This window comes from Bos javanicus, chromosome X (genome assembly GCF_032452875.1).
Source record: "Bos javanicus breed banteng chromosome X, ARS-OSU_banteng_1.0, whole genome shotgun sequence".
Classification (NCBI taxonomy): Eukaryota; Metazoa; Chordata; class Mammalia; order Artiodactyla; family Bovidae; genus Bos; species Bos javanicus.
In genome coordinates this window covers 17,634,386-17,659,506 of record NC_083897.1, presented here as the reverse complement: position 1 = coordinate 17,659,506, position 25,121 = coordinate 17,634,386, and the positions used below count along the sequence as shown (strand labels likewise).

The 25,121-nt window shown below is 39.1% G+C and overlaps 1 protein-coding gene across 1 annotated transcript in view; it reads left to right on the top strand.

Annotated features, from left to right (window-relative positions):
• Positions 1-25,121, top strand: part of GPC3 (glypican 3) — a 459,188-nt gene that overhangs the window by 283,522 nt on the left and 150,545 nt on the right. Inside the window, exon 4 of the mRNA XM_061408363.1 lies at positions 15,267-15,400. Within this exon, the coding sequence (XP_061264347.1) occupies positions 15,267-15,400 (134 nt within the window). The remainder of the gene's footprint in view (positions 1-15,266; positions 15,401-25,121) is intronic.

Here is a 25,121-nt window from a genome sequence, read left to right as displayed (position 1 = left end):
ATTAACTTTTTATTTTCTGTTACAAAAAAAAAATCTTCCTTGCAGTTTTAGTGGATCTTTAGCCATTATGTGATTTTGTATCATTTGAAAAATGGGGTTCACTGAGTTATGCAGATCTGCCAAAGGTTAACACACTTCACTATACAATATCAAAATACCATATGCATTAATATCACCACAGCCTCATCAAAAGCTGTAAAGCTCATAGTGGAAGAACTAAGTTTTACCAAATCCTGATTTTTACTTGATAGTGAAAGCCTTTTCTTATTGAAAGACTTTATTGGGATTTCCCTGGCAGTCCAGTGGTTAAGACTCCACACGTCCATTGCAGGGGGCACTTGTTTGATCCCTGGTCGGGAAACTAAGGTCCTGCATACTGCACAATGTGGCAAAAAAGAAAGGTTTTATTTTTTAGAGCAGTTTTAGGTTTACAACAAATTTGAGAGGAAGGTACAGACATTTCTTATATAGCCCCTGACCTCACACATGCATAACTCTCCCCATTTTACTAGACTAGTCCTTATTTTTTTCTTTTTAAAAAAATTTTTACAAGGATGAACCTACACTGGCACATCATTATCAACCAAAGTCCATAGTTTATGTTAGGGTTCACTAGATATTATGTGTTTTATGGCTTTGAACAGAAGTATAATGACATATATCTATCAATGTAATATAATACAGGGTACTTTTACTCATCTAAAAATCCTCTATCCTCTGCCTGTTCATGTCTGCTCCTACCCCCGACCCTGACAACCACTGGTCTTTTCACTGTCTCCATAGTTTTTCCTTTACCAGGATATCATCTAATTAGAATCATGTAGTAAGTAGCCTTTTTCATATGGGCTTTTTTCACTTACTAATATGCATGTAAGTTTCCTCCATGTTTTTCATGGCTTTATAGCTAATTTCCAGAGAAGGCAATGGCACCCCACTCCAGTACTCTTGCCTGGAAAATCCCATGGACGGAGGAACCTGGTGGGCTGCCGTCCATGGGGTCTCTAAGAGTCGAACACGACTGAGCGACTTGACTTTCACTTTTCACTTTCATGCATTGGAGAAGGAAATGACACCCCACTCCAGTGTTCTTGCCTGGAGAATCCCAGGGACGGGGGAGCCTGGTGGGCTGCCGTCCATGGGGTCGCACAGAGTTGGGTACGACTGAAGTGACTTAACATAGCATAGCTAATTTCTTTTTAGTGCTGAATTAAATCCCATTGTCTGTCTGTATCACAACTTTTTACTCATTTCACCTACTAAGGGACATCTTGATTGCTTCTGAGTTTCAGCAATTATGGAATAAAGCTTCTATAAACATCCTTGTGTGGGTTTTTGTGTAGACATAAGTTTTCAGCTCCTTTAGGAAACTAGGAAGGAGTGCAATTGGTGGGTCATGTGGTAAGAGTGTGGTTAGTTTTGCAAGAAACCACCAAACTGTCTTCCCAAATGGCTGTACCATTTTGCAGTCCCATCAGCAATGTTTGAGAATACCTGCTTTTCCACATCCTCATCAGCATTTGGTGGTGTTAGTTTTACAGATTTGGGGCATTCTAATAGCCAGAACAATTCTACAGTCCTTCTAATAGGTGTGTACTGGTATCTCATTTTAATTTGTATTTCTTTTATCACATATAATATGAAAGATCTTTTAATATAATGTCTTTATTTGGGGTGCTTTCCCAATGGCTCAGTGGGTAAAGAATCTGCCTGCAATACTGAAGACCCAGGACACTCAAGTTTGATCCCTGACTTGGGACAATCCCCAGGAGAAGGAAATGGCTACCCACTCCAGTATTCTTGTCTGAAAAAAAAAATCCCATGGCCAGAGGAGCCTGGCAGGCTACAGTCCATGGGGTTGCAACGAGTTGGACACGACTGAGCACACAAGCATGTTCATGTTCATTAGCTATTTTGGTATCAATGATTTCCTATAGTGAGTGAAGAGGTATTCCCTTTCCTTGTATCCTGTAAAAGAGATTGTAGAGAATTGGCATAATTTCTTCTTTAAATGTTTGATAGAATTCACCAGTGATCCATCTGGGCCTAGTTCTTTCTGCTTTGGAAAGATATTCATCATTGATTCAATTTCTTTACTAGGTGTAGTTCTAATCAGATCATCTAATTCTTGTGTAAGTTTTGGCAGATCATGTCTTTAAAGGGATTGGCCCATTATATAGGTTATCAAATTTGTGGGCATAGAGCTGTTCATAGTATTCCCTTATTTCCTTTTAATTTATTTTCATTTCTGTTATTAGTAATCTGTGTCCTCTGCTTTTTTCTTAGCCTGACCAGAGGATTATCAATTAAATCAATTTTCACAAAGAACCAGTTTTTGGTTTTATTGATCTTCTCTATTGATTTCCTGTTTCCAGTTTTATTGATTTCTGCTCTAAGTCATATTATTGCTTTTCTTCCGCTTACATGAGATTTAATTTGCTTGTCTCTTTCTAGTTTCTTAAGGTAGAAACGTATGATTTTAGAACTTTCTGATTTTTTAATTACATATTTAATGCTATGCATTTCACTCTGAGCACTACTTTTACATCATCCCACAAATTTTGTTAAGTTGTATTTTCATCTTCTTTTAGTCTTCTTTGACCCAAGTATTATTTGCTGCTGCTGCTGCTAAGTCACTTCAGTCGTGTCCAACTCTGTGCGACCCCATAGACGGCAGCCCACCAGGCTCCCCCATCCCTTGGATTCTCCAGGCAAGAACACTGGAGTGGGTTGCCATTTCCTTCTCCAGTGCATGAAAGTGAAAAGTGAAAGTGAAGTCACTCAGTCTTGTCTGACCCTCAGCGACCCCATGGACTGCAGCCTTCCAGGCTCCTCCATCCATGGGATTTTCCAGGCAAGAGTACTGGAGTGGGGTGCCATTGCCTTCTCCAAAGTGTTATTTAGAAACATGTTATCTTATCTTCCAGTATTTTGGAATATTCCAGTTATGTTTCTGTTATTGATTTCCAATTCCATTCTTTTGTGGTCAAACAGTAGATATTATATGATTCCTTTGCTTTTAAACATTTTAAGATGTGTTTATAGCCTAGAATGTGGTTCATCTTGGTGAATGTCCCATGTGTGTCTGAGAAGAATGTATATTCTGCTGTTGGTAGATGACATAGTCTATAGATGTCAATTATATCCAGTTGATTGATAGTGTTGTTAAGTTCCACTATGTCCTTACTGATTTTCTGCCTGCTGGGATTTGTTTATTTCTGAGAGAGGTGTGTTGAAGCCTCTATGATAGTGGATTCATCTATTTTCCCTGGCAGTTCTATCAGTTTTTGCCTCATGTGGCTTAATGTTCTATTGTTATGCACATACATGTTAAGAATTGTTGGAGAATTGACCTATCACTGTGTAATGCCCTTTTTTTATCCCTGATAAATTTTCTTACTTTGAAGTCTGCTCTATCTGAAATCAATATAGCTATGCCTGCTATCTTTTGATTAGTGTTAGCATGGTACATTTTTCTCCACACACTTACTTTTAATCTCTATGGGTTTTTATATTTAAAGTGGGTTTCTTGTAGACAACATATAGTTAGGTCATGTTTTTGATCTACCCTGAAAATTTCTGTCTTTTAGTTAATTCATGTAGACCACTGACATTCAAAGTTAATATTTATGTATGTATTAATGTCTTGGTCACTGTGTTTTCTATTTGCTGCCCTTGTACATTGTTCTTGGTTTTGTCTTCCACTCTTCTCCTGCTTTTTGTAGTTTTAACTGAGCTTTTTATGTGACTCCATTATTTTCTCCTTTCTTAGTCTATCAATTTTAGTTCTTTTAAGCTTTTTTTATTGGTTGCTCTGGAGTTTGCAATATACATTTACAACTAACCCAGGTTCACATTCAAATAACACTACACCACTTTGCAGGTAGTGTGAATACCTTATAATAACGAAATAATCCCAATTCCTTACTCCCATTTCTTGTATTATTGCTGTCATTCATTTCATTTATATATGCTGCTAAGTCACTTCAGTCATGTCCGACTCTGTGCAACCCCACAGACGGCAGCCCACGACACTCCCCCGTCCCTGGGATTCTCCAGGCAAGAACACTGGAGTGGGTTGCCATTTCCTTCTCCAGTGCATGAAAGTGAAAAGTGAAAGTGAAGTCGCTGAGTCGTGTCTGACTCTTAGCGACCCCATGGACTGCAGCCCACCAGGCTCCTCCATCCATGGGATTTTCTAGGCAAAAGTACTGGAGTGGGGTGCCATTGCCTTCTCCAGTTTAAGAGTAAGAAAAGAGGTTTTGTTTTTATTTCGTCTTCACTTATTCCTTTTTCAGTGCTCTTCTTTCTTTATATAGATCCAAGTTTCTGAGCCATATTATTTTCCATCTCTCTAAAGAACTTCTTTTAACATTTCTTGCAAGGCAGGTCTACCAGCAGCAAACTCTCTTAATTTTTGTTTGTCAGAGAAAGTTTTCATTTCTCCTTCACTTTTGAATGGTAATTTTTCAGATTACTCTCAACTTTCTAGATTGGTGATTTTTTTTCTCTCCACACTTTATTTTTACTCCACTGTCTTTTTGCTTGCGTGGTTCCTAAAGAAATGTCAGCTATAATTATTATCTTTGTTTCTCTATAAGTAGGATATTTCCTCCATCCCAGATTTCTTTCAGGAATTTTTCTTCCTCTTTGATTTTCTGTATTTTGAAAATTGTATGCCTATGTGTGGGGTGTTTTTTTTTTGGGGGGGGTGCATTTAACCTGCTAGATGTTCCCCAAGCTTTCTGTATCTATGATTTGGTGTCTAACATTAATTTAGAGAAATTCTCAGTCATTACTATTTTAAATATTTCTTCTGTTCTTTCTTCTCCTTCTGATAGTCCCATTATGTATATGTTATACCTTTTGTAGTTGCCCCACAGTTGTTAGATATTCTATTGTTTTTGTCTCTTTTCTCTTTGCTTTTTTGTTTTAGAGCATTCTGTTGACATATCCTCCAGTTAGAGATTCTTTTCTCAGCTGTGTCCAATCTGCTAATAAACCCATCAAAGGCATACTTCATTTCTGTTAGTAGTTTTCTTTCTTTTTGGCTTTCTTAGAATTTCCATCTCTGTGCTTACATTGCCAGTCTGTTCTTGGGTACTGTTTACTGTATCCATTATTAATAGGTCATAGTTGTTTTAAATTCCCAGTCTGATAATTCCTACATCTTGCTGTCTCTTTAATTTGTGCTTTTTGCCTTTTAGTATGCCTTGTAATTTTCTTCTTGATAGCTGGACATGATCTACTGGTTAAAAGGAACTGCTATAAATAGGCCTGTAATGATATGATAGTAAGATGTAGGGAAGAGGAGGCAGTCTACAGTCTTATATTTAGGTCTTGGACTTTTAATGAGCCTAAGCCTCTGGAGCATAAACCTCCCAACTATTTCTCAGTTTTTAAAATTCCACCTCCACTATTAGGTGGGACAGGATGGCTAGAGTGGGCTGGAGTTGGGTATTTCTCTTGCCCAGGTGAGTTAGGTTCTGAAAATACCCTATAGCGTTAGGCTTTAGTTAATTGGTTTCTGCTGAGGGCAAGCCTTGTTGAGAAGACCAGAATGCTCAGGTGTATTTCAAAATGATTCCTTTCCCTTTCTCCATGCTGGAAGCATGAGGAATTTTTTTCTCAGACATTTACTATGGGAAGCTGGTCAAACTCCTGAAGGTAAAATTCACATTGTTGGGGTGCCTTTATGGCTAGGTATCTCTGGAGAGTTTAACTTTCAAAGTTGTCTTTGTTGAGCCTCTAGCAGTTTGCCAGTTAGTTTGATTTCCTACTCCAGCCCTGGGTTCCCAAGGCAGTTTCTGCTCCTAAGTCTGTGCTTTGTAAGCCCTTACTCCCTCTATTCGCTATCTGTTTCTCTCATCTTGGTAGTAGTGGTTTACCAGCTCTCCCCTCCTCTCTTATAGATCTGGAAAGAGTTGAATTTTCAGTCTGTTTAGCTTCTTTCTTGTTTTTTAGATGGAGTGGCAACTTCCAAACTCCTTACATGTGGAACTGGGAGCCCTGATAATGCAAATTTTATCATTGGTTACAAACTGTCAATTGTTTTCTTTAAAGTAACCGGCTTATTTTGTTCCTTTCCAAGGGTGAACATTTACTCAAATTTTTACTGTTTCTTCAAGTGCAGTAAGTGAAATTGGCTTTTTTAAAAACCGGAAGTGCTTAGCAGTGGGAAGTACAGTGACTACTATTAAGAATTTGGTGTCTCTAACCCGACTCATGCTAAGCTGCCAGCAGTTTTACCTCCTATATCTTTTGCATCATCAATGTAAATGCCCTCATAGTTTTTTGAAGGTAAATCATGAATTTCAACATTATTTAACACAGTATTTCCACACTGCTCATGTTTTTCCCCCAAATTCTCATAGATCTTCGATGATTAGTTATACTGGATGGATATAAGCAAAATAGCAGGTCCAGCTCATGAGTGTAGACTTGTCCATTTGAAAGGCAAAAACTCAATTCTGTTGAGGAGGTATAACTCCATCTTTATGTTTGCAGCTTAATCTTTAATTTGGTGAGTTACCTTCTTTCATTGGAAGGTGGTGTGATTTTTTTTTTCCTATTGAGTCTTCATCCTGTAGACATTGAGCAAATATCAGTCCTTCCGTGTTTATTCGTTTCTTCACCCCATGTGTAACTCTCCAGCTACTGTAATATAACAGCTTACCCTAAACTATGCTTCAGTTGTTTTTCCATTTCTATTTTGAAAAGCTCTAACAAATTTTGACTTTTAAAGAGCTCATAACTTCTTTTAAATATTTAACTCCTTTTTTTACTCCTTTTTCTTTAAACTGAATGATTTTCAAGATGACTACAACTTAGCTCACACTACATTCCTATTCTGAAATGTTGAATCATACACCCTATGATGAATTATTAATGTATATAAGGCCAAAGGAATGAGGTTTTGTTGTATTTTTGTTTATACTTAATCTTAATACTTTTTCAAAAAATATTTATTATTGCAAATAAGACTACAAACTGTAGTTACTTCCTGTGTTTTCACATAGACACAAAGCTTCCGGATTTTACAATTAAATGATAATGAAGTTACAAAAATTATAGTAGGCATAACCTAAGTAAATAGCCAATGAGAGCACTAAGGACTGAGAATAAATTAACCTCTGAAATAAAATATATTTGTGCCCTAAACATGCTATCTAGACCCACATATTCCAGAGCAATGATGTCATTATACAACATGACGTCTCTGGAAAATTATTCAATGTATTTGTGAGAGACTAGACCAAGTTAAGTCTTAGTACTATTATGATAATAGATTTGACCTCTAGGACTTCCTGAGAGGGTCTCAGAGAACTGCTGTTAAGGGAATGAATCTGCTGCTGTTGTTCAGTCGCTCAGTCGTGTCTGATGCTTTGCAACCCCATGGACTGTAGCATGTCAGGTTCCTCTGAATTGAAAGAGGTCAAAACTGGAGGTTGGAAGGCCAATTAAGAGGATGCTGGGCTCATCTATGTACTGGTGGTTTTCCAACTTGAAGTGTATCAAAATCCCCTGGAGGATGGCCAGACCCTACTCCCAGGGTTTTTGATTCAATAGGTTTAAGGTCAGGCCTTAAAATTTGCATTTGTAATGAGTTCCCAGGTGATACTGATGCTGCTTGTTTTGGAGCCACACTTTGATAACCACTGCCCAAGGACCTTCGGAGAAGGCAATGGCACGCCACTCCAGTACTCTTGCCTGGAAAATCCCATGGACGGAGGAGCCTGGTGGGCTGCAGTCCATGGGGTCGCACAGAGTCGGACACGACTGAAGTGACTTAGCAGCAGCCCAAGGACCTTGCTGCTCATCCCAGACCTCACCCCAGATATACTGTGTGTGTTCAAATCTAACTGTGTAGGATCCCAGGTGATTTGTATACATATCCAAGTTTGAGAAGCACTGCTCTAAGAGGCAGTTTCAGTTCAGTTCAGTCTCTCAGTCGTGTCCGATTCTTTGTGACCCCATGGGCTGCATCACACCAGGCCTCCCTGTCCATCACCAACTCCCAGAGCTTACTTAAACTCATGTCCATTGAGTTGGTGGTGCCATCCAACCATCTCATCCTCTGTCGTCCCCTTCTCCTTCCCCTTCAATCTTTCCCAGCATTAGAGTCTTTCCCAATGAGTCAGTTCTTCGGTTCAGGTGGCCAAAGTATTGGAGTTTCTTGAGGCAGTTTATGGTATCCTAAAAGCTGAGTATAGAGAAAAGCCCAGAAGTTTAAAAGTTATATGAGAGAAAAAAATAAGACTTAGTGGCTGGACATAGAGAAGTCAGGGAAAGGGAGAATTCACCAGAAATGCTTTCATTTCTTCTGGCTTGAGCAATTGTGAGTAGGTGATTGATTCCTGTTTGCTGGGACAGGGAGCACAAGCAGATGAGTATACTTGGAAGAGTGTGTTTGAATTCAGTATTGAGTTTATTGACTGCATGGAGTTCTCTTTTAGCCCCCACAATATTGGCCATATGTGATTAAACAATAAAGTCCTAGGCTCCTGGTGCTGGGAAGGGATTGGTATTACATAAACTTTAGGCACACATGCACAGTTCTGTTTCTTCTCAGAATCCACTTATGACAGTTATAAATTACTAAAAATAAAAGTCTCTTCCACAAAATGATTTTTTAAAACCTGTCTCACCTCCTCACAGCATTCATTCCCATGGACACAAGTAAACAAGTTAGAGACACAGAGTAACTGGCGAAGATCATGTAGCACCCATCAATAATTGGAACCCTGAAGAACAGAATGGGATATCCCAGGTGTCCCAGCGCAAAACAGATCAGACTGTGATGCATGAACAATGTGGGCAGACTCAGTATGGCTCCCTTTCAGAGTGGGGATCCAGTCTCACCAAACAGTTTCACTAGTTCCCCAAAGTCCCCCTTTTAAAGAACTCCTCCAGATATTACTTATAGGTAGCTATGTACCTGACCAGCTAGGCCAGGATTCTAATTCACAAAGAGGGCTGCCAAAGGTAAGCAGTTCTGCCTTATGGAATGAATGAGTCAGTTTTCTGTCTGGATGTGGGAGACATTTCACTTTCATCCATTATTTTATTTGATCTTCACACTACTGCCAGGTACAGCAGGCATTATTATCTTCAGTTTACAGACGAGGAAGCCGAGTTTGAAGGTTATTAAAGGACTCTTCTACAGTTATTGAAATGGTAGGAGGATGTACTGGGACTGGAACCCAGGTCTCCTGACTCCAAATTGAGTGCTCTTTTTTACTGTAAGTGATATAGTTCAACTAAACATCAGACTGATCTATAGGACATTAGTTCCGTTTTTTAAAATTCCAGCTTATTTAAAGAGCTGACTTGAATGAAATGTTCAAACAGTGGCACCTGATTTTTAAAAATAGCTTGATTCAGAATACATTACAGATTATTACTGAACTTTTATTTTAATAGTCAAGCAATTAATGATGAGTCACAGCAAATCTGTGGGAGCATAAAATGCTCACATTGTCCCCAGGTCTGTTCATTATCCTCTGTGCTCTCTATCCTGATCAATCAATAGTTAATTAATAATGATGTGCTTCCCGAAGTACAAGGTTATAAATTAATTTAATACTCATATGCATATATTCTGTAGGAAAAATGAGTGGAAACTGCCTGCCATGCCCATCTCATTGTAAGAAAATGTATGTAATGATTACAAGCATATAATAAGAATGGTTGGCCCAGCCAAATGTTTGTTCATTTCTGTTAATCAGTATTCATTTGAGCTACTTCCATGCAGTTCATGGAAGCAGTGCAATCAGTTGAGTAGTGTGGCAGATTTAAATCAGTAATAAAAGCCCTGGGGAAATTAACAAGACAAAACATTAACCACAGACTAAACATTAACATATATTAGCATTTTTATTATACCTGTAGAATTGTTAAATGGGCATGGTTGCTACTGTTTAAAAGTTTATGTTGTATATCACATAATTTCAATGTATATTTTGTTTTAAAACTTTTAAGATTTAATTAAGTGAAATTGAACAATGATATGATAGACAATTGAACAAAATGAACTTAAGTTCATTCTTTTCATTTAACTGGAACCTTACGGCCTTTCCACACTACCCTCTCCCCAGCCCCAGGCATGGGGGGAAAATCCATGGCAAGGTTCCCTAAAACAAAGACCACACATAATATTCCACCAGAGTGGACTGCAGGGTCAGAATCAATATTAAATTGTATAACTATATAGGATATTTTATTTTTAATTCTTCAGGATTCTGCTACATCCATCGACAATGGAAGACTAAATTTATATGAATTATTTAGCAACATTTCTCAGAGAAACACTCCTTGCGACCACAGTCATCAGCTGGATTCTAGCAGAGTAGTTATTCTGTCATTAAATAAAACTGAAAAGGTCCCCTAGAGGTCCTCAAGTCTTGGTGGCCTCAGGCACAGCTCTTGAGAGGAAAGGAGCTGTACTGCTCACAGGAGAAGTCAGTGGGATATCCATCTTACCAATTAGAAGCGGTCAGATTGCTGAGGGCAGTATGTGTCGTCGCCGGCTCAGCTCGCGCCACTGCCTTAGTGATGGGAACTTTTCTCTCTTCACTTCTGCTGCTTCCTCTCCTTCCTCCTCTTCCCCCTTCCCTCCTGCTCTTCCTTCTGTTATGGACCATATAAGTTAAAGCACACACACACCCACCCACCCACCACCCCACCACCCCTTAGCTGCTTTTTAAGAAAGAGAATGTAAAGTCATACACCTGATGTTTAAATCGAGAGCAGTTAGGGCTAGTTAAGAGTAGGGGAGAGGCAGAGATACTCATTAATGTAGGCCAGTATAGCTAAAAGCTTAAACCTCTTGAATTCTTGTAGCCATAGGATTAACCTGGAATTTCCATTTGGGGAGAAACTGTAAAGGATATACTCAAGCCAGATACCAGAACAGACCTGGCAGGATCCAGGGATATCCTGCAGGCAGTAAGCAGCAGGCTAGACCTACTTGAGAACCACGTTCCCACATCCAACAGAACTTGACATTCAGTGCTTTGGTATGGTTATGAAATGAATCTTGTCTGGCAGGTCAAAGAGTTTAAATCATTCCATGAGCAATACTTTCTGAAACTTTGGTCAAAATTGGGTATCACTTTTCTATTGATCTTTAAGAACGAGCCCTTCTTTGAAGTATAGTTTTAGAGGTTTCATAATCATTATCTTTCTGCAGTTATGGGTGGGATGTCCACATAACTATGGAACCAGGCCACACCAAGCCTCAGAGTCAATCCTTTTGATAGAAATCCATGAAACAAAACCATAGGTTTTAAAGTCAGACAGATCTGGCTTCTAGTCCCCGGCTCTGCCATTTACTAGGCATTTGACTCTGTTTTAGTTGCTTAACTTTTGTGAGCCTCAGTTTCCTTATCTTTTAAGATAGGGTCAATAATACCTGTACTATATGCCTCGGAGCACTGTGGTAGGACTCACTGGATACAATAGGGAATGGGTGGAGAGGTTTCCTGTGAAGCACCAGGCTGGAGAGAGAGATTATGTTACAAATGCAAGGCATTGATGTTGATGAGAAGCTTACAACAGACCCTCTTTCTCTGCTCAGCCATCTGGAGGGAAAGATCAAGTCTGAGTTTTTTGTCACCTGAGAGTTCCTAGAACCAACAATGAATGGGAGCCTGAGAATGAATTTAATCAGTAGAGTATCTGCATTTCTTGACATGTTGATTATGGGGTGTATGTGTGAATTGCATCAAACCCAAATGCTTGGCATAGTTTCAAAATCTTCGGTAAAGTACTCTACTGGGAAAGGAATCCCCACATTCTCAAAGGAGCCCAGAATAAAATATGGCACTTCAAATACCACACCTTCCTCTTTTGAGACTAGAGTTAAAGGTGGATTGGAACTATGGGAGGTCAAAAGGAAGTCCTTCCCTCAGTGACAGGTGGAAGTGGGGTTGTAGGCCACACTTCCTGATGTCCAGTCTGCTGGGCTCTTACTTACAAATACCTTGCTGGGCCCAGCAGTGTATATTCTCCAGGTATGTGCAAAGCCAGTGCTTCTGGACTCTGGTTAGAGGGAAAGATCAAGTCTGAGTTTTTTGTCACCTGAGAGTTCCTAGAACCAACAACGACCTGCTGGCCTGGATATGCTCAGAGGCCCTGGCTTCTTCTAACACTTTGGATCTTATAACACTTCAGAGCACTATTGCTTTCCCTGCCACAGGTTCTGGCACATAAATAAAGGCGCCATTAGGAATCACAGTTCATGGAGAACAAAAAGGTTTTATATTCCCGGTCTACTGATAGAGACACCTTTGTATCCAATAAATTCACTCCAACTAAGTAGATTTAAAGGTAGTGGTATCCTTGACTAGGTACATTAGTCAGTGAGAAGAAATTGGACTGCACTTTTTATTTAAGAGTCTAAAACTCCTGGGCAGGATACTGATTTCTCAAATGCCACTTGGGAGGCTGACTTCTTTAGCAAGTGCAGCTATAGAGTAAGAGCCAGGTCTCTCAGCATAGCCTGAGGTTTCCCAAGTAGGAAGCTGAAAGGACCTCTTTAATGTGAATACCGCATCTCTTTGTAAATTATGTTTTCTTTTTATGTCTACTTCTCAAAATAAGCTCATAATATTCACCTACAGCTCACACAGTGTGGAGGAGAAAGATGTGGAGAGAAGGGCCCAAAGGGGGGTCTACATTTGACAAACGCTTTGTATATGAGAAGAATTTGCTTCATGGTAGATTTGTGGAAGAAAATACAGCCTGTCTGATAAGATGTGGCAGATTTCAGATGGGGCAGTGGGGGTGTTGGCAGGATACCATTGTTTGCCCCTTACCCCACACAGAGCCTTGGGAAGTCGGCTTGATAATGCCACATTGGGTGGCTTGGGAAGAAAGGTCAGACTGCAGGCTTGCTACATTCTCATTTGTTCTTAACCTTCCTACTTCTGCTTCAGCTGCCCCCCTTTCCAGTAGATTTGGAGGGACTCAAAACTTTAAAGTCTTGCTGGGGTCCAATTAGTATTCACTGATACAAAGGGCAGACTTTCAATGGCGAGGGAGATTTTGCAGCTGTGGGTTGCAAGTAGGCAAGTTACTGTGCAAGATGTGTGAAAGATTGTGATTTTGGTGCTGGATTTGAAGCAGGTGTCGATGAAGAAAGTGTGTCCTGTGCTCCTGAATGTGATGATTAGAATACTTGAATCTCTTTGAAATAAACTCTAACATTGATATGTGTTCACAGAGTCATAAATAGATATTTATGGAAGGAAAATCAAGATTTTGTTCCATGAACGGTCATCTGCAGTTTAACAAAGAAATGCCTATGTGTCTAAGGACATAATTTTATGATGCACAGTCTGCACTCGGTTATTTGTAGCTGCATTATGTAAGTTCTTAAAATTTAACTCCCCAGTGCAGCCAGGCAGCCCCTGCCTAAAGTACCCTACCAGACTGCCACCAAATGGGGCAAATTCAGAGAATACAGACTCTTCATTTGAAGTTAATTAGCCCAAGTCAAGTGGCATTACATAAACACATCTGAAAAATTCAGTATCATACATTCCAAAGCCAAATGGAGTGTTTTAAAATGTCTGCAACTTTTGTTTTATTCTCATTAAGATAAACTATTGAGAAGACGTGGTCTGAATATCATGCTATATAGGTGCTGTCTTTCATAAATGGAGGTGATATTACTGCGGATTCCAAATTTTTTTATACTTCAAAAATTCATTTATATATGGATAACTTTCCAAAGCTATACCAGCTACATGCTATTTGTCCCTTTATTAAGAGATTGATAACTTAGTGAATATGATCAGGACCATCTTCAGAAATCCAAAAGCTGGGATTAGCACTCAGAGCCCATGGCCTCTCGGTAGAATGGTATGCCAGATCAGATACTAGGATTTTCCTTCAATTCACTTCAATTATGTCTTTACTAAATGCCTAACCGTGTGTAAAATCCAATGTGAATTCCATGGAGGTATAGAAGTTGACAAAGATATAACCTTTGTCTTCACAAGGTATCTCGAGTATTTTTCCTAAAGTATACAATCTATATTTAAACCTTGTCTATGTTTTTGAGAACAGGGAATTCTTTCTTATCCCCAAACATAGAATGTAAGCAACTGGAAACCAAGCATCATCTTCTTGGAAGGCGATGTTGCATTAGCTTTGAAGTCAGACATGTAGGTTCCAAGGCAGACGGTGAATCCACTGCCTGTTTGTCTCAGGCAAGTCACATCACCTCTCTGAGCCTCAATTTCCTCAGCTATAAAATGGGAAGTCTGAATCTGATTATGAATTGAAAAGCCCTCTGCCTAATTAAGTGGTGGCGCTAGTGGTGAAGAACCCACCTGCCGATGCAAGAGATGTAAAGAGACATAGGTTCAGTCCCTGGGTCAGGAAGATCCCCTGGAGAAAGAAACGATACCCCACTCCAGTATTCTTGCCTGGAGAATCCCCTGGACAGACGAGCCTCATGGGCTCCAGTCCCTAGGGTCGCAAAGACCTGGACACAGCTGAAGCGACTTAGCACACAGTGAGTTGCCTTATTAAAATAACACACAAGGAAACGAAGCATAGCATCTGGCACAAAGGGAAACATATGTTAATATTCATACTTACTTATATAGAAGTTTATTCAGGCTTTTGACTGAAAATGAACAAATAACAAATCTACAAATATTTTCACCAAATCATTTAGATTTGAGATAAGAAAGCTGATGCCATTTTTATCATTGCTCTGAGTATAATAGAGCTAAGCTTTAAATTCTAATGCTGTACACCTGAGATTTATATAATTTTAAAAAGAGCTAGCAAAATGCTCAGAAGAATCGGGTCACTTTGTGTGCAGGAGGTTGCTCTTCTATTAACAGACTACTCTGTACATCTCCCACACACCCCTTCACTTCCTACACCAAACCTTCCTAAACTTGAAAGTTTCCATTTGTGAACTTCCTAGGGATAAATATCAAGTGCCATTGAAAGGTATCAGTAGCATAAGTCCTGTGTAGAGGGTCCTTTCTAACATGTACTTCACTATAGAAATAAGGCATTTTCATCTGAGGAAATCTGTGAATAGACTGCAGCCAAAGTGCCCCCGCCGGTCTTCAGCCTTCCTGGTTCTTTGCCTTAAAAGCGTATCACCTTTTTTGACTCCAGTAATAGCTTCGTTCTGCTCTTTAAAAAGAAATTGGGGAAGAAATTGAAGTGCTTTTCAGAATTTGTTTCTACTATCATATCTGTGAAAGTATCATATAATTATATTGCATTTCTTTTTTCAGATTGGCAAGTTATGTGCCCATTCTCAACAACGTCAATATAGATCTGCTTATTATCCTGAAGATCTATTTATTGACAAGAAGGTATTAAAAGTTGCTCGTGTAGAACGTGAAGAAACCTTATCCAGCCGAAGAAGGTGAGAGGGTTTTTTTTTTTTTCCTTCTAGATTTCAGCATACAATTAGCAATTGTGTTTTAAGATCAAAAACCACTGGAGTGAAGCTTCTTAAATACATGTTATTTAGTTCTTCTGAGTAGAGTATTCAATTAATTAAATTCTATCCTCTGTTAATGTTAAAAGAAAAAAGATATTGTATTATATCCAAGCCATATTTAAATGTAAATTTACCATATGTAAATATCCAGTACAGCAACACAGAGTGGAATAGATTTCCCAAGATCTTTATTGATTAAGCAAAACCTTTTTTATTTATGATCTGGTCTCACAATTCCATGGCTTGGTTTGTGTCTTTCCCAATTCCCAGACATTGAGTCTGGGGTGAGTTCACCAAAGAGAAACTGGCAAGACACTCTGATGTGTACACACCTACACTGTACACTCTACACACTCTTTTAAGAATGATAAAATGAAGGATTTGGTTTCAGTTCCTTAAGACAGCAGTTGAGGGACCAAATTAAAGTTTCTTATTCTTTTCATTCTTCCCTCCCCCATCCGGATTCCCTCCTTCCCTATTATAGTTTCATGCTTACCTATAAAGGGTAAAAACTGGATTGGGAAGTTCAGTGCAAATCTTGAAGAACTGATTTCCCCAAAAGGACTGCACCAGTAGCCAACCCTGCCACTGGCTCAGGAATAGCTAGACGTGAGTTTAGCCTTGTGATGACTTTGAAAGGATTGGGAGAGATTGGCCTAGAGATGGAAAATTAAGAGATGAAATAAGTAACAGTCTCAGATTTGGACTAAGTTATTTTCTTTCATACCCATTTACTACAGGAGATTTTGAAATGGCAACTCTTAAGCATATATGATACAGTTTAGAGTGAGAGAGGGCAGTAAGGCCACTTGAGAGACAGTCCTCCAAAGCATTTCAGGAAGTCCCATTTTCTTTGTTGACTTCCAACCTAATACATTTCTAGTTTCCCTAGAGCAGCAGTTTTGAAGTGTGATTTGAGAACTCAGGGAGTCCCAGAAACTCTTTCAGAGGTGTGTAAGATCTTCCTTTTACTAACTACATATCTGTGTGAAGCTGGTTTTTATTCATACACTTCAACCAAAATAATATATGACAACACATTAAATACAGAAACCAATGCCGAAATTTAGCTGTCTCCTGTTCAGCCAGGCAGCGAAGATATTTTGCAAAAACACAAAAGCTTTACTGCTTTTCACACTTTTTTCATTAAAATGTTATTTATGCTAACATATCAAGACTCGTTGGTTTAAAATTAATAATAAATTAAAATTTTTTCCTGAGTTTTAATTTCTAAAACAGTAGATGTCACTATATATCATGTAAACAAAAGCTCTTCGGGGTCCTCAATAATTCTTAAGAACCTTTTGGGTTGTGTTGGTTATTTAGGGCTATATAAAAAGTGACAGCAAAACATAGTTATTTAAAACAACAAACATTTATTATCTCCCAGTTTCTGTCAGGACTTTGGGAGCAGCTTAGCTGGGTGCTCCTTAGTCTCAAAGAAATTTCAGTCAAGGTGTTTCCTGGAGCTGCAGTCCGCTGACAGGTGACGGGAAGCAGGAGGGTCCACCTCCAAGGGGACTCATTTACACGTGGAACAAGTTAGTTGATTGGAAGGAGGCCTCCGTTTCTTACCACACGGACCTTCTGAGTGTCCTTATAACACGACTGCTGACTTCCCCAGAATAAGTGAGCCATGGAAGAGAGAGAGCAAGGAGAAAGCCGCAATGTTTCTTACAACCTAGTCTTGGAAGTGATACACTGTCATTTCTGATGTATTTGATTTGTTAAACACAAGTCACCAGTTCTAGTCCACATGCAAGGGGAGGGAAATTGAGCTCCACCTCTTAAATAGAGGAGTGTCAAAGATTTTGTAAACATATTTTTTATTTTGGCAGTGCCACAAGGCATGCAGGATCTTAGTTCCCCGAGCAGGGATCAAACCTGCGCTCCCTGCAGTGGAAGTGTGGAGTCCTAATCACTGGACCACTGAGAAAGTCCTTGGACATATTTAAAACCATCTCAGGGGTCCTGGCACCAGAGTACTCTGAGAACCATTTCCACATAGCAAAGGGGTTCTTTGGAAATTTTTGTCTTTCTGGGAAGACGAAATTAAGACATTTCTCGAGGCCCTTTTTAGCTTCTGTCTGTCCCCTGTCCATTGTTCTCCGTTGCTTTCACTCTGCCCAAACCACCCGAGAAATTAACATTACTTGTTGATCTTTAACTAATGGAAATCTCTTGCATATTGCACTGAAATGAGAAATTTATATAATATTATGTATTATTTATAAATAATACATAAAATGAAACAAATTATAATGTTTGTTTGTTATATTTGTTTTTATTTACAGAATAATATAAATTACATATATAGTACTGTGTGTATATATGTGTGTATGTATGTGTATATATATATATTTTGTTGTTACTGCTGTTGTTCAGTTCAGAAATTTGGGAAACACCTATTATGTGCCAAAATGTATACTGGGCACTGAAAGTCAAAACACAGTCTGCTCTGCCAAGTCAGTCTAATGTGGAAATAGACTTAAGTACAAATAATTTCAAACCAGTTTTATAAGTGCAAAAGAATGTGCAGAGTCTATGGAGGCAGCCAACAGGGGAGGAGAGAGCTCTGCCCAGGTAGAGTGGAGGCTTCATGGGAGATGTGCTGTATTAATTTGTAACAGAATCACATGTAAAGCTTTTTCAAAATAGCACACTATTCCAGTCACATTTTGAGTTTACTCTGTCACCCTAAACACACTTATAAGTACATAGGTTTATTAAGATCCTGCTGCCTTCTATCTTGGGCTCTGTGAGATCCATTCCCTTTTGCCTTATTGGGGAGAGCTCTATGGGTGTTGATTCCTCCAGGGAAAAGAAAAAAATTGGTAAATGAGTTCCTGGCTGAGCACCCAGATTTGGCACTTTGTTAAACTCATTTTTGAATTTGTTGCTAACCCCCAAAGAAAAGAAAGGGTAGTGAGAAAAATGTCAAAACCTGTAGACTTGAGTTAAGTTGCAGTCAGGTAGGACTCCTTGGGTGTTGGAAACATGAGCCCACCCCATAATGCTTCTCATCTTTTTTGCAAACTGAAGCAAAACTGAGATGGAGCCCTTCTTTCTGAATTCTCTGCCGGAATAAGAAAACAAAGCAACAGGAGAGTATCTGATTTCATTTAACTCTCTCAAATAGGCATTGTAAACCCTCTTAGGGAGAGTGGAGAATTGAAGGTTAAGATGCTCTCTTGCTAAATGCACTGCCCCCTGCAATCTGATGTTATTAAGAGGGCTTGTTTGGGCAGAGTGGTAGCACCTTTGTAAATTTCTCTTTTTGTTCTGCACAGCATTTCACACTGTCCAAAAAATATCTGTGCCTCCAGCACCCCTCACACCCATGCTCCAGGGCCATCCTCTGATAATTGGAAAGGAGCCCTATTGTAGCTTTCAGTTTGTGGAGGTTGTAAGCAAGCTGTCTGAATCTGATTATGAGTTGAAAAGCTCCATTGCCTTATTAAAATAAAAACACACAAAGAAATGCAGGATTCCTTTGGTAGCATTCAGAAATCATCTGTTTGTTTTGTCTGCCCCCAACTGGGTAGTTTGCAACACACAACTAATCTTAGAAATTGCTTAGTTCAATTTAAAGGCGATTTGATAACTCAACTGGTGGTCTAAGTATGGGACTCAGCAATCCTTGGAGATACAAATATTGAAAATATCTGTCATCAGATTTCAACCAGTGAGGATAGGACAAGATGTACAAGTAGGACAATCAGAATAGAAGAAATGATATTTTCACAGCCCTTTCCAACTCGAACATTTTCAGCACATCTCAGATATCAGTCTGACCCTCCTTTGCTCTAATGAATGTTTCTTTCACCACTTCCCCTATAATACTACTTACCTTGTCATTTGCATATTCCCCCAAAGTTTGGTATTTTATGACATGAGCACTATCTTTCCCTTTTCCAAACACAAAATCTGTAGTTGAATATAGTCCATTCAGCATCTACATACCAAGCTTCTGGCCCAACTGCTAACCCGTGAGAAAGTCACATGGTCCCTCTACCCTCATGAAATTACATCTATGTATTCCAGCCTTCCTTGTCCTGCACTCCCCCTCCTCCCTTTCCTCTCTGACTTGGCCTAAAGGGGCAATGGATTAGGTGACACTAGTAATGACCTAGAAAGGAAAGAACAAAAGCTGATCTCAGCTCCCTAGTCCAAAATCAATGCTTACTCCCACTGCCTCTCCGATTGCTGCTCTGGTTTGGCCAGGCAGCTTTGTAAGCTCAGTGGTGCCTTCCACCCTCTGAACAAAACAACAAAACATGTCCTGAATGAATCAATGAGTTTCAGATCTGGTACAAGTCATTCTGCCCAAAATAGAACTCTGCTGCTTTCAACATTTGTCAACACCATCTATGTTGGTATAAGGATTAGGCTCTGATAAATTGGAGGAGCTTCTAGCCTAGTTAGGGAGACAGAGACACACAATTTTGATACATTGATGGGTGAGTACCAAAACAGAGCTATGTACAAAAGAATGGCAGCATCATAGATGGGGAAGTTAGCAGCTCTCTTGTGAAAAGGTAACTCTTAAGGTGGGCCTTGAAGGAAGAACAGAAATTCTACAAATGAAAGAAGGAAAAGAGTGTATTCCAGGCAAAGGGAACAGTATGAGAGAAAGTCTGGGCTAGTCTTTGGAATGGTAGAAAATGATAGTTTAGCGTCAGACTGTGAAAGGTTCTCTGCAGCAGAATTAAGCATGATTTTGCATCATTCTAATGATAATTATTTTAGTTTACATGCTTTTTTGTGTTTTCAATTTTTTTGAGCTCGTATTATTTTATATTAAGAAAAAAAAATCCTAATGATAAAGGAGAAAAGTTCAAGATCTGCAGTTGGGGATGAAAGGCTGTTTTTATTTGCAGTGGTTTCCAATTAGTGCTGCTTTGATGCCTGGCCCAAGCAAATCATTGCAAGAAAGCCAAGGGAATCCCCTCCCCCACAACTCAAGAAGGGGACGCTCCTCTTGAGGATGGTGGGAGACCCCAGGGAAGATCACGTGTGCCCATCTGCAACATTTCAAAATAGTTCGTGCATGCAAAGGGGCCCTCTCCTTTAGTTCCACATTTAACACATTGAAGAGACTCTTTTTCCTGAGTAGACTGCTGTGAGCAAGCATTGGGTTTGTCCCAAGCGAGAGCCTATGGCTCCACTATTTATATGTCAAATGATATGTTTGACATGTATGATTAGAATAAAGTGGAATTGGAATCAAAGAACATTCCCTTCAATTAAATTGTTTTTTCCATTCCAGGCAACTAATTGTCCAAACTTTTTTCTTTTTTTTAACCAGAGACAATTCAGTTGAGCAGACTGCCTTATTTCATGAGTGGAGATTTTTCTATTGTCTGTCATGTGCTACTAGCACAAAGAAAAGAAATCTGAACTGAGTCACACGTGGGTAATTAATATGTCAATTTAGTTTTAGGTATCTTTCTTTAAAGAAATAAAATATTCAACTCATCTCCTTCTAAACTTACTAGTATAAGCAGGGAGACAGAAAGTTACTTAAGAAAAGATAAAAGTAAAATATACTTAGTTCCCATGCCAGAACAAGTGTAGGAAGGAGTGACAAAGAAGAGGAGAAAGAGATGCCCAGTAAACCCAGTAGGCAGTAAACTGCTTCTGTCCTACTCTGCTACTTTGGGGGCGGTGGTGTCATCAACTCTCCATCAGTTTAGAAAGTCTTCTATCCTGAAAAATGTAACGTCTGGCTTTCTTTTAAAAAATCAAAGTTTTTGGAAACCAAGACTTATTTTCTCAGTCTTTTGGAACCGAAAAGCTGTATGTGGGGACTGTGAAGTATTGGCCAGTTTTCTAGATGCGCTAGAGCCCTGCTCCTTGTTCTCATCGAGCAGCTACTGCCTCATCCCGCAGGTCCTGGGGGTTACTTGAGAACAAGCATTTATTTCATCATTTTGATGTTCTTTGTATACCAAACCCACCCTGGATTCTCGGTGGATTCTAATGGGGGTAATATACACTGAGAACCAAAAAGAACTCAGTGAATAGCCTATCAAGAAGAATAGGTTTTAGAGAAATAACAGTAAAACTTTTCTGGAGAGGAAAGTCTACAAAGGAAATATATCCAAATATTAACAGTGATTATCTCTGGCTGGTAGGACTATAAACAAGAGGGTTTTTTCCTTTCTGCATTTCTATATTCTATAAATTCTCAATAGTGAACATACATTTTTCTTTTATAATGAGAAAAAAGCAGCAGAGTTCATTTTCTAAGATGGAAGAAATAGATTTTAACCATACTTTGCTGCTCTTACAAATTTCTTTTCTTACGCTTCACCCTTATCTTTTTTTCAAGTCCATCCAAACTGGCTCTTTCCCAGCTCTCCTGACTGTCTCTTTCCACTGTTTCAAGGAGTCTCTCTCTCTTGTAGACAAGCCCTCTCTTTCTGTAAGACATATTTCACCTTGTAGCTTTTCTGGAGTTATGTCTCAATAACAGCTTTATTGAAATATAATCCACACACCATACAATTCATCCATTTAAAGTATGTAATTCAGCTGTTTTTACTATAGTCACAGAGTTGTACAACCCTCACCACAATGAATTCTCGAACGTTTTTGTCACCTTCAGAAGAAATCCCATACCCTGTAGCTGTCGTTCCCCAGCTTTCATCTGTCCCAGCCCAAAGCAACTACTGATCTACCTTATGTCTCTCTCCATTTGCCTATTCTGGACATTTCACATGAATGGAATCAATCGTATGTGGTCTTTCCATGACTGGTTTCTTTCACTTAGCATAATGTTCTCAAGGTACACCTCTGTTATAGAATGTAGGAATACTTTTTTCATTTTAAGACCGAATAATACTCCATCATATGGAATATGTAATCATTTATCCATTTATCACTTGATGCACATCTGTCTTGTTCTGCCTTTTGCTATTGTTAATAGTACTGCTATGAGCGGGTGTGTACATGTACTTATTAGGAGTACTTGTTTTTAATTATTTTGTGTATATACCTGTTATGGTAGTGGAATTGCTGGGTCATGTGGGAACGCTATGCTTAACTTTGTGAAAAACCACCAAACTCTTTTCCGCAGTGGTTTCACTATTTTACATTCCCACCAGCAATGTGTGAGAGTTCCAGTTTCTTCACTTCCTGTCTTTTTTTATTATAGTCATGCTGGTGATGTGGTATCTTACTGTGGCTTTGATTTACATTTCCCTGACGATTAACATATCTTTTATTTAAAAAAATTTTTTAATTGTTTTTGAATCTCAATTCTTTTTTTAAATCAGCATATAGCTGCTTTACATTGTTCTTAGTTTCTGCTGTACAGCAAAGTGAATCGGATATACATATACATATATCCCCTCATTTTTAGATTCTCTTCCCATATAGGCCATTACACAGAGTATTGAATAGAGTTCCCTGTGCTATGTAGTCGGTTCCCATCAGTTATATATTTTATGCATAGTAGTGTATATATGGGAGAAGGCAATGGCACCCCACTCCAGTACTCTTGCCTGGAAAATCCCATGGACGGAGGAGCCTGGTAGGCTGCAGTCCATGGGGTCGCGAAGAGTTGGACACAGCTGAGCAACTAAACTTTCACTTTTCACTTTCATGCATTGGAGAAGGAAATGGCAACCCACTCCAGTGTTCTTGCCTGTAGAATCCCAGGGACTGGGGAGCCTGGTGGGCTGCCGTCTATGGCGTCGCACAGAGTTGGACACGACTGAAGTGACTTAGCAGCAGCAGTGTATATATGCCAACCCTAATCTCCCAATCCATCCCTTCCCTCTTCCCTTCCCCCCTTGGTATCCCACCTGATGATTAATCTACCTTTTAAAATTCAACATCAGATTCTTAGACACGAATCCTTATGAAGGCCACCACCACTTTGCTACCAAGTAAAGACCATCCAAACTGCTATACCAGATTAGTCCAGTGATTTACCCAGTCCAATAGCTAGCTAGTCTCTGAAAAAGAGTAACAGGAAAAATATTTAGGGAGAGAACATGGTTGTACTTTCTCATACCCACTTTAACAGATGAAATATTATTTATCTTGTGTATATAAAGTTATCTGGGACTTGAAAAAGCTTAATTATCTTGCATACATAAGTTTATCTGAAATATAATATATATTTCTATAGATTATATATTTATATTCTACAGGCTCATAATAATGGAAATAAATTGCCAAATGGCTAACATTTTAAGGTATTATTCTGTGCCAGGTACTATGCTAAGCGCTTTACATGCATTGTCTCATTTAATCATCCCAGCAACCTATCGTTTGCTTCATTTTAAAATAAAGAAACTAAGCCTCAGAGAAGTTTAGTCTGTCTAGTAAGGTTTTCCTGTTAAGTAAGTGAGGGAATAATTGGCATTTGAAACTCATATGAGTTAGACTCCAAAATCAGTGCTCTTAGCTACTACTCCTAATAGGTTTTAAGGGGCTGTCCTGAGAACCCAACCATCATTATATCATAGCTCGTAGATGATACTGTGTTCTGAATTCAAAATAACTAATTCAGGAACAAGTTTTAAAAATACAGTCTCTTAGATCCATCGTGTATGTCCTATGGAGGTAATGAGTACTCTGTGAAGTAAGATGATCTTTTATTTCCCCAGGCTACCTTGTTCAAGTGTCAGAGAGATTCCCTAAGTTCTACAGTTTTAATGAGCCAGACATTATTTACATTCCTTGTGTCTTTCTTAGACTTTTATCTTGACCCAACCGAGTAATATCTTTCTATATTAAAGTGGGAGGTCTTAGGTTTATCACAGCCCTTCGTCCCCTCAACACTTAGATAGACCCTCTCTGAATCTGCTCCAGTGTGTCAGTGATCTTTATGATCAGCCAAGAAAAAGACTCCAAGAGTTGGGAGGCTGGAAGCAGTTCAGAGTGTTATGCTGAGTTTTTTTTTTTTAAACTTCTAGAAAAGTCAAACTGGAAGGCTTTGCTATGAGTTCAATTTTTCTTGCCAGCGCTATGTTAGTGAGAGAGAATTTGGAGGTAGGAGGAGGCCTAAGGGAAACTTTCATTAAAGGGATGGCCATCACTTCTCATAGACTAATAGCCATATTCCATTTCCTCGTGTAAGGAGGGGAATTACTCGGCCTCAGCCTTTAGTCTTTCAATTTCCACTCTTGGGAACCGTATTATTACCTTGTAAAACGGAGCATCTCCCCTATTAGCGTTAATTGAACCCATCTTTTTCCTCTGTGAGAAACTATAATGTTGACTTTTATGTTCAGAGCCCTATACTGAGCCTCTTCACTTTGGAGATTGACGAAGCGCAGCCACCAGGAGTAGGCTATGAGAGAGTTTGAGCATAACAGGAAGTAACTGTTGGGGTATCAGGAGTTATATATGTCTCAATAGCCCTTCCCCAGTTGTTTTGTCCATCACCCTGGCTTTACTGTGATTCGAGCCTTTCTGAAGATGTGCCAAGTATTGTAAGCACGCATTCTCTCTGTCTTCCTCTGAATCATTAGTTGAAATGAGTCGTCTTATGGTAATAAAATGGAAAATGGCATTAAATGCAAGAAAATAATTTCCACCAGTCTTCTTCTTTTAGCCAAATCTGAGAACAACCCCCAGAAGGCATTTCTGGGCTCTCACCAGTGTCCAAATGAGATTCAGGCCTCTA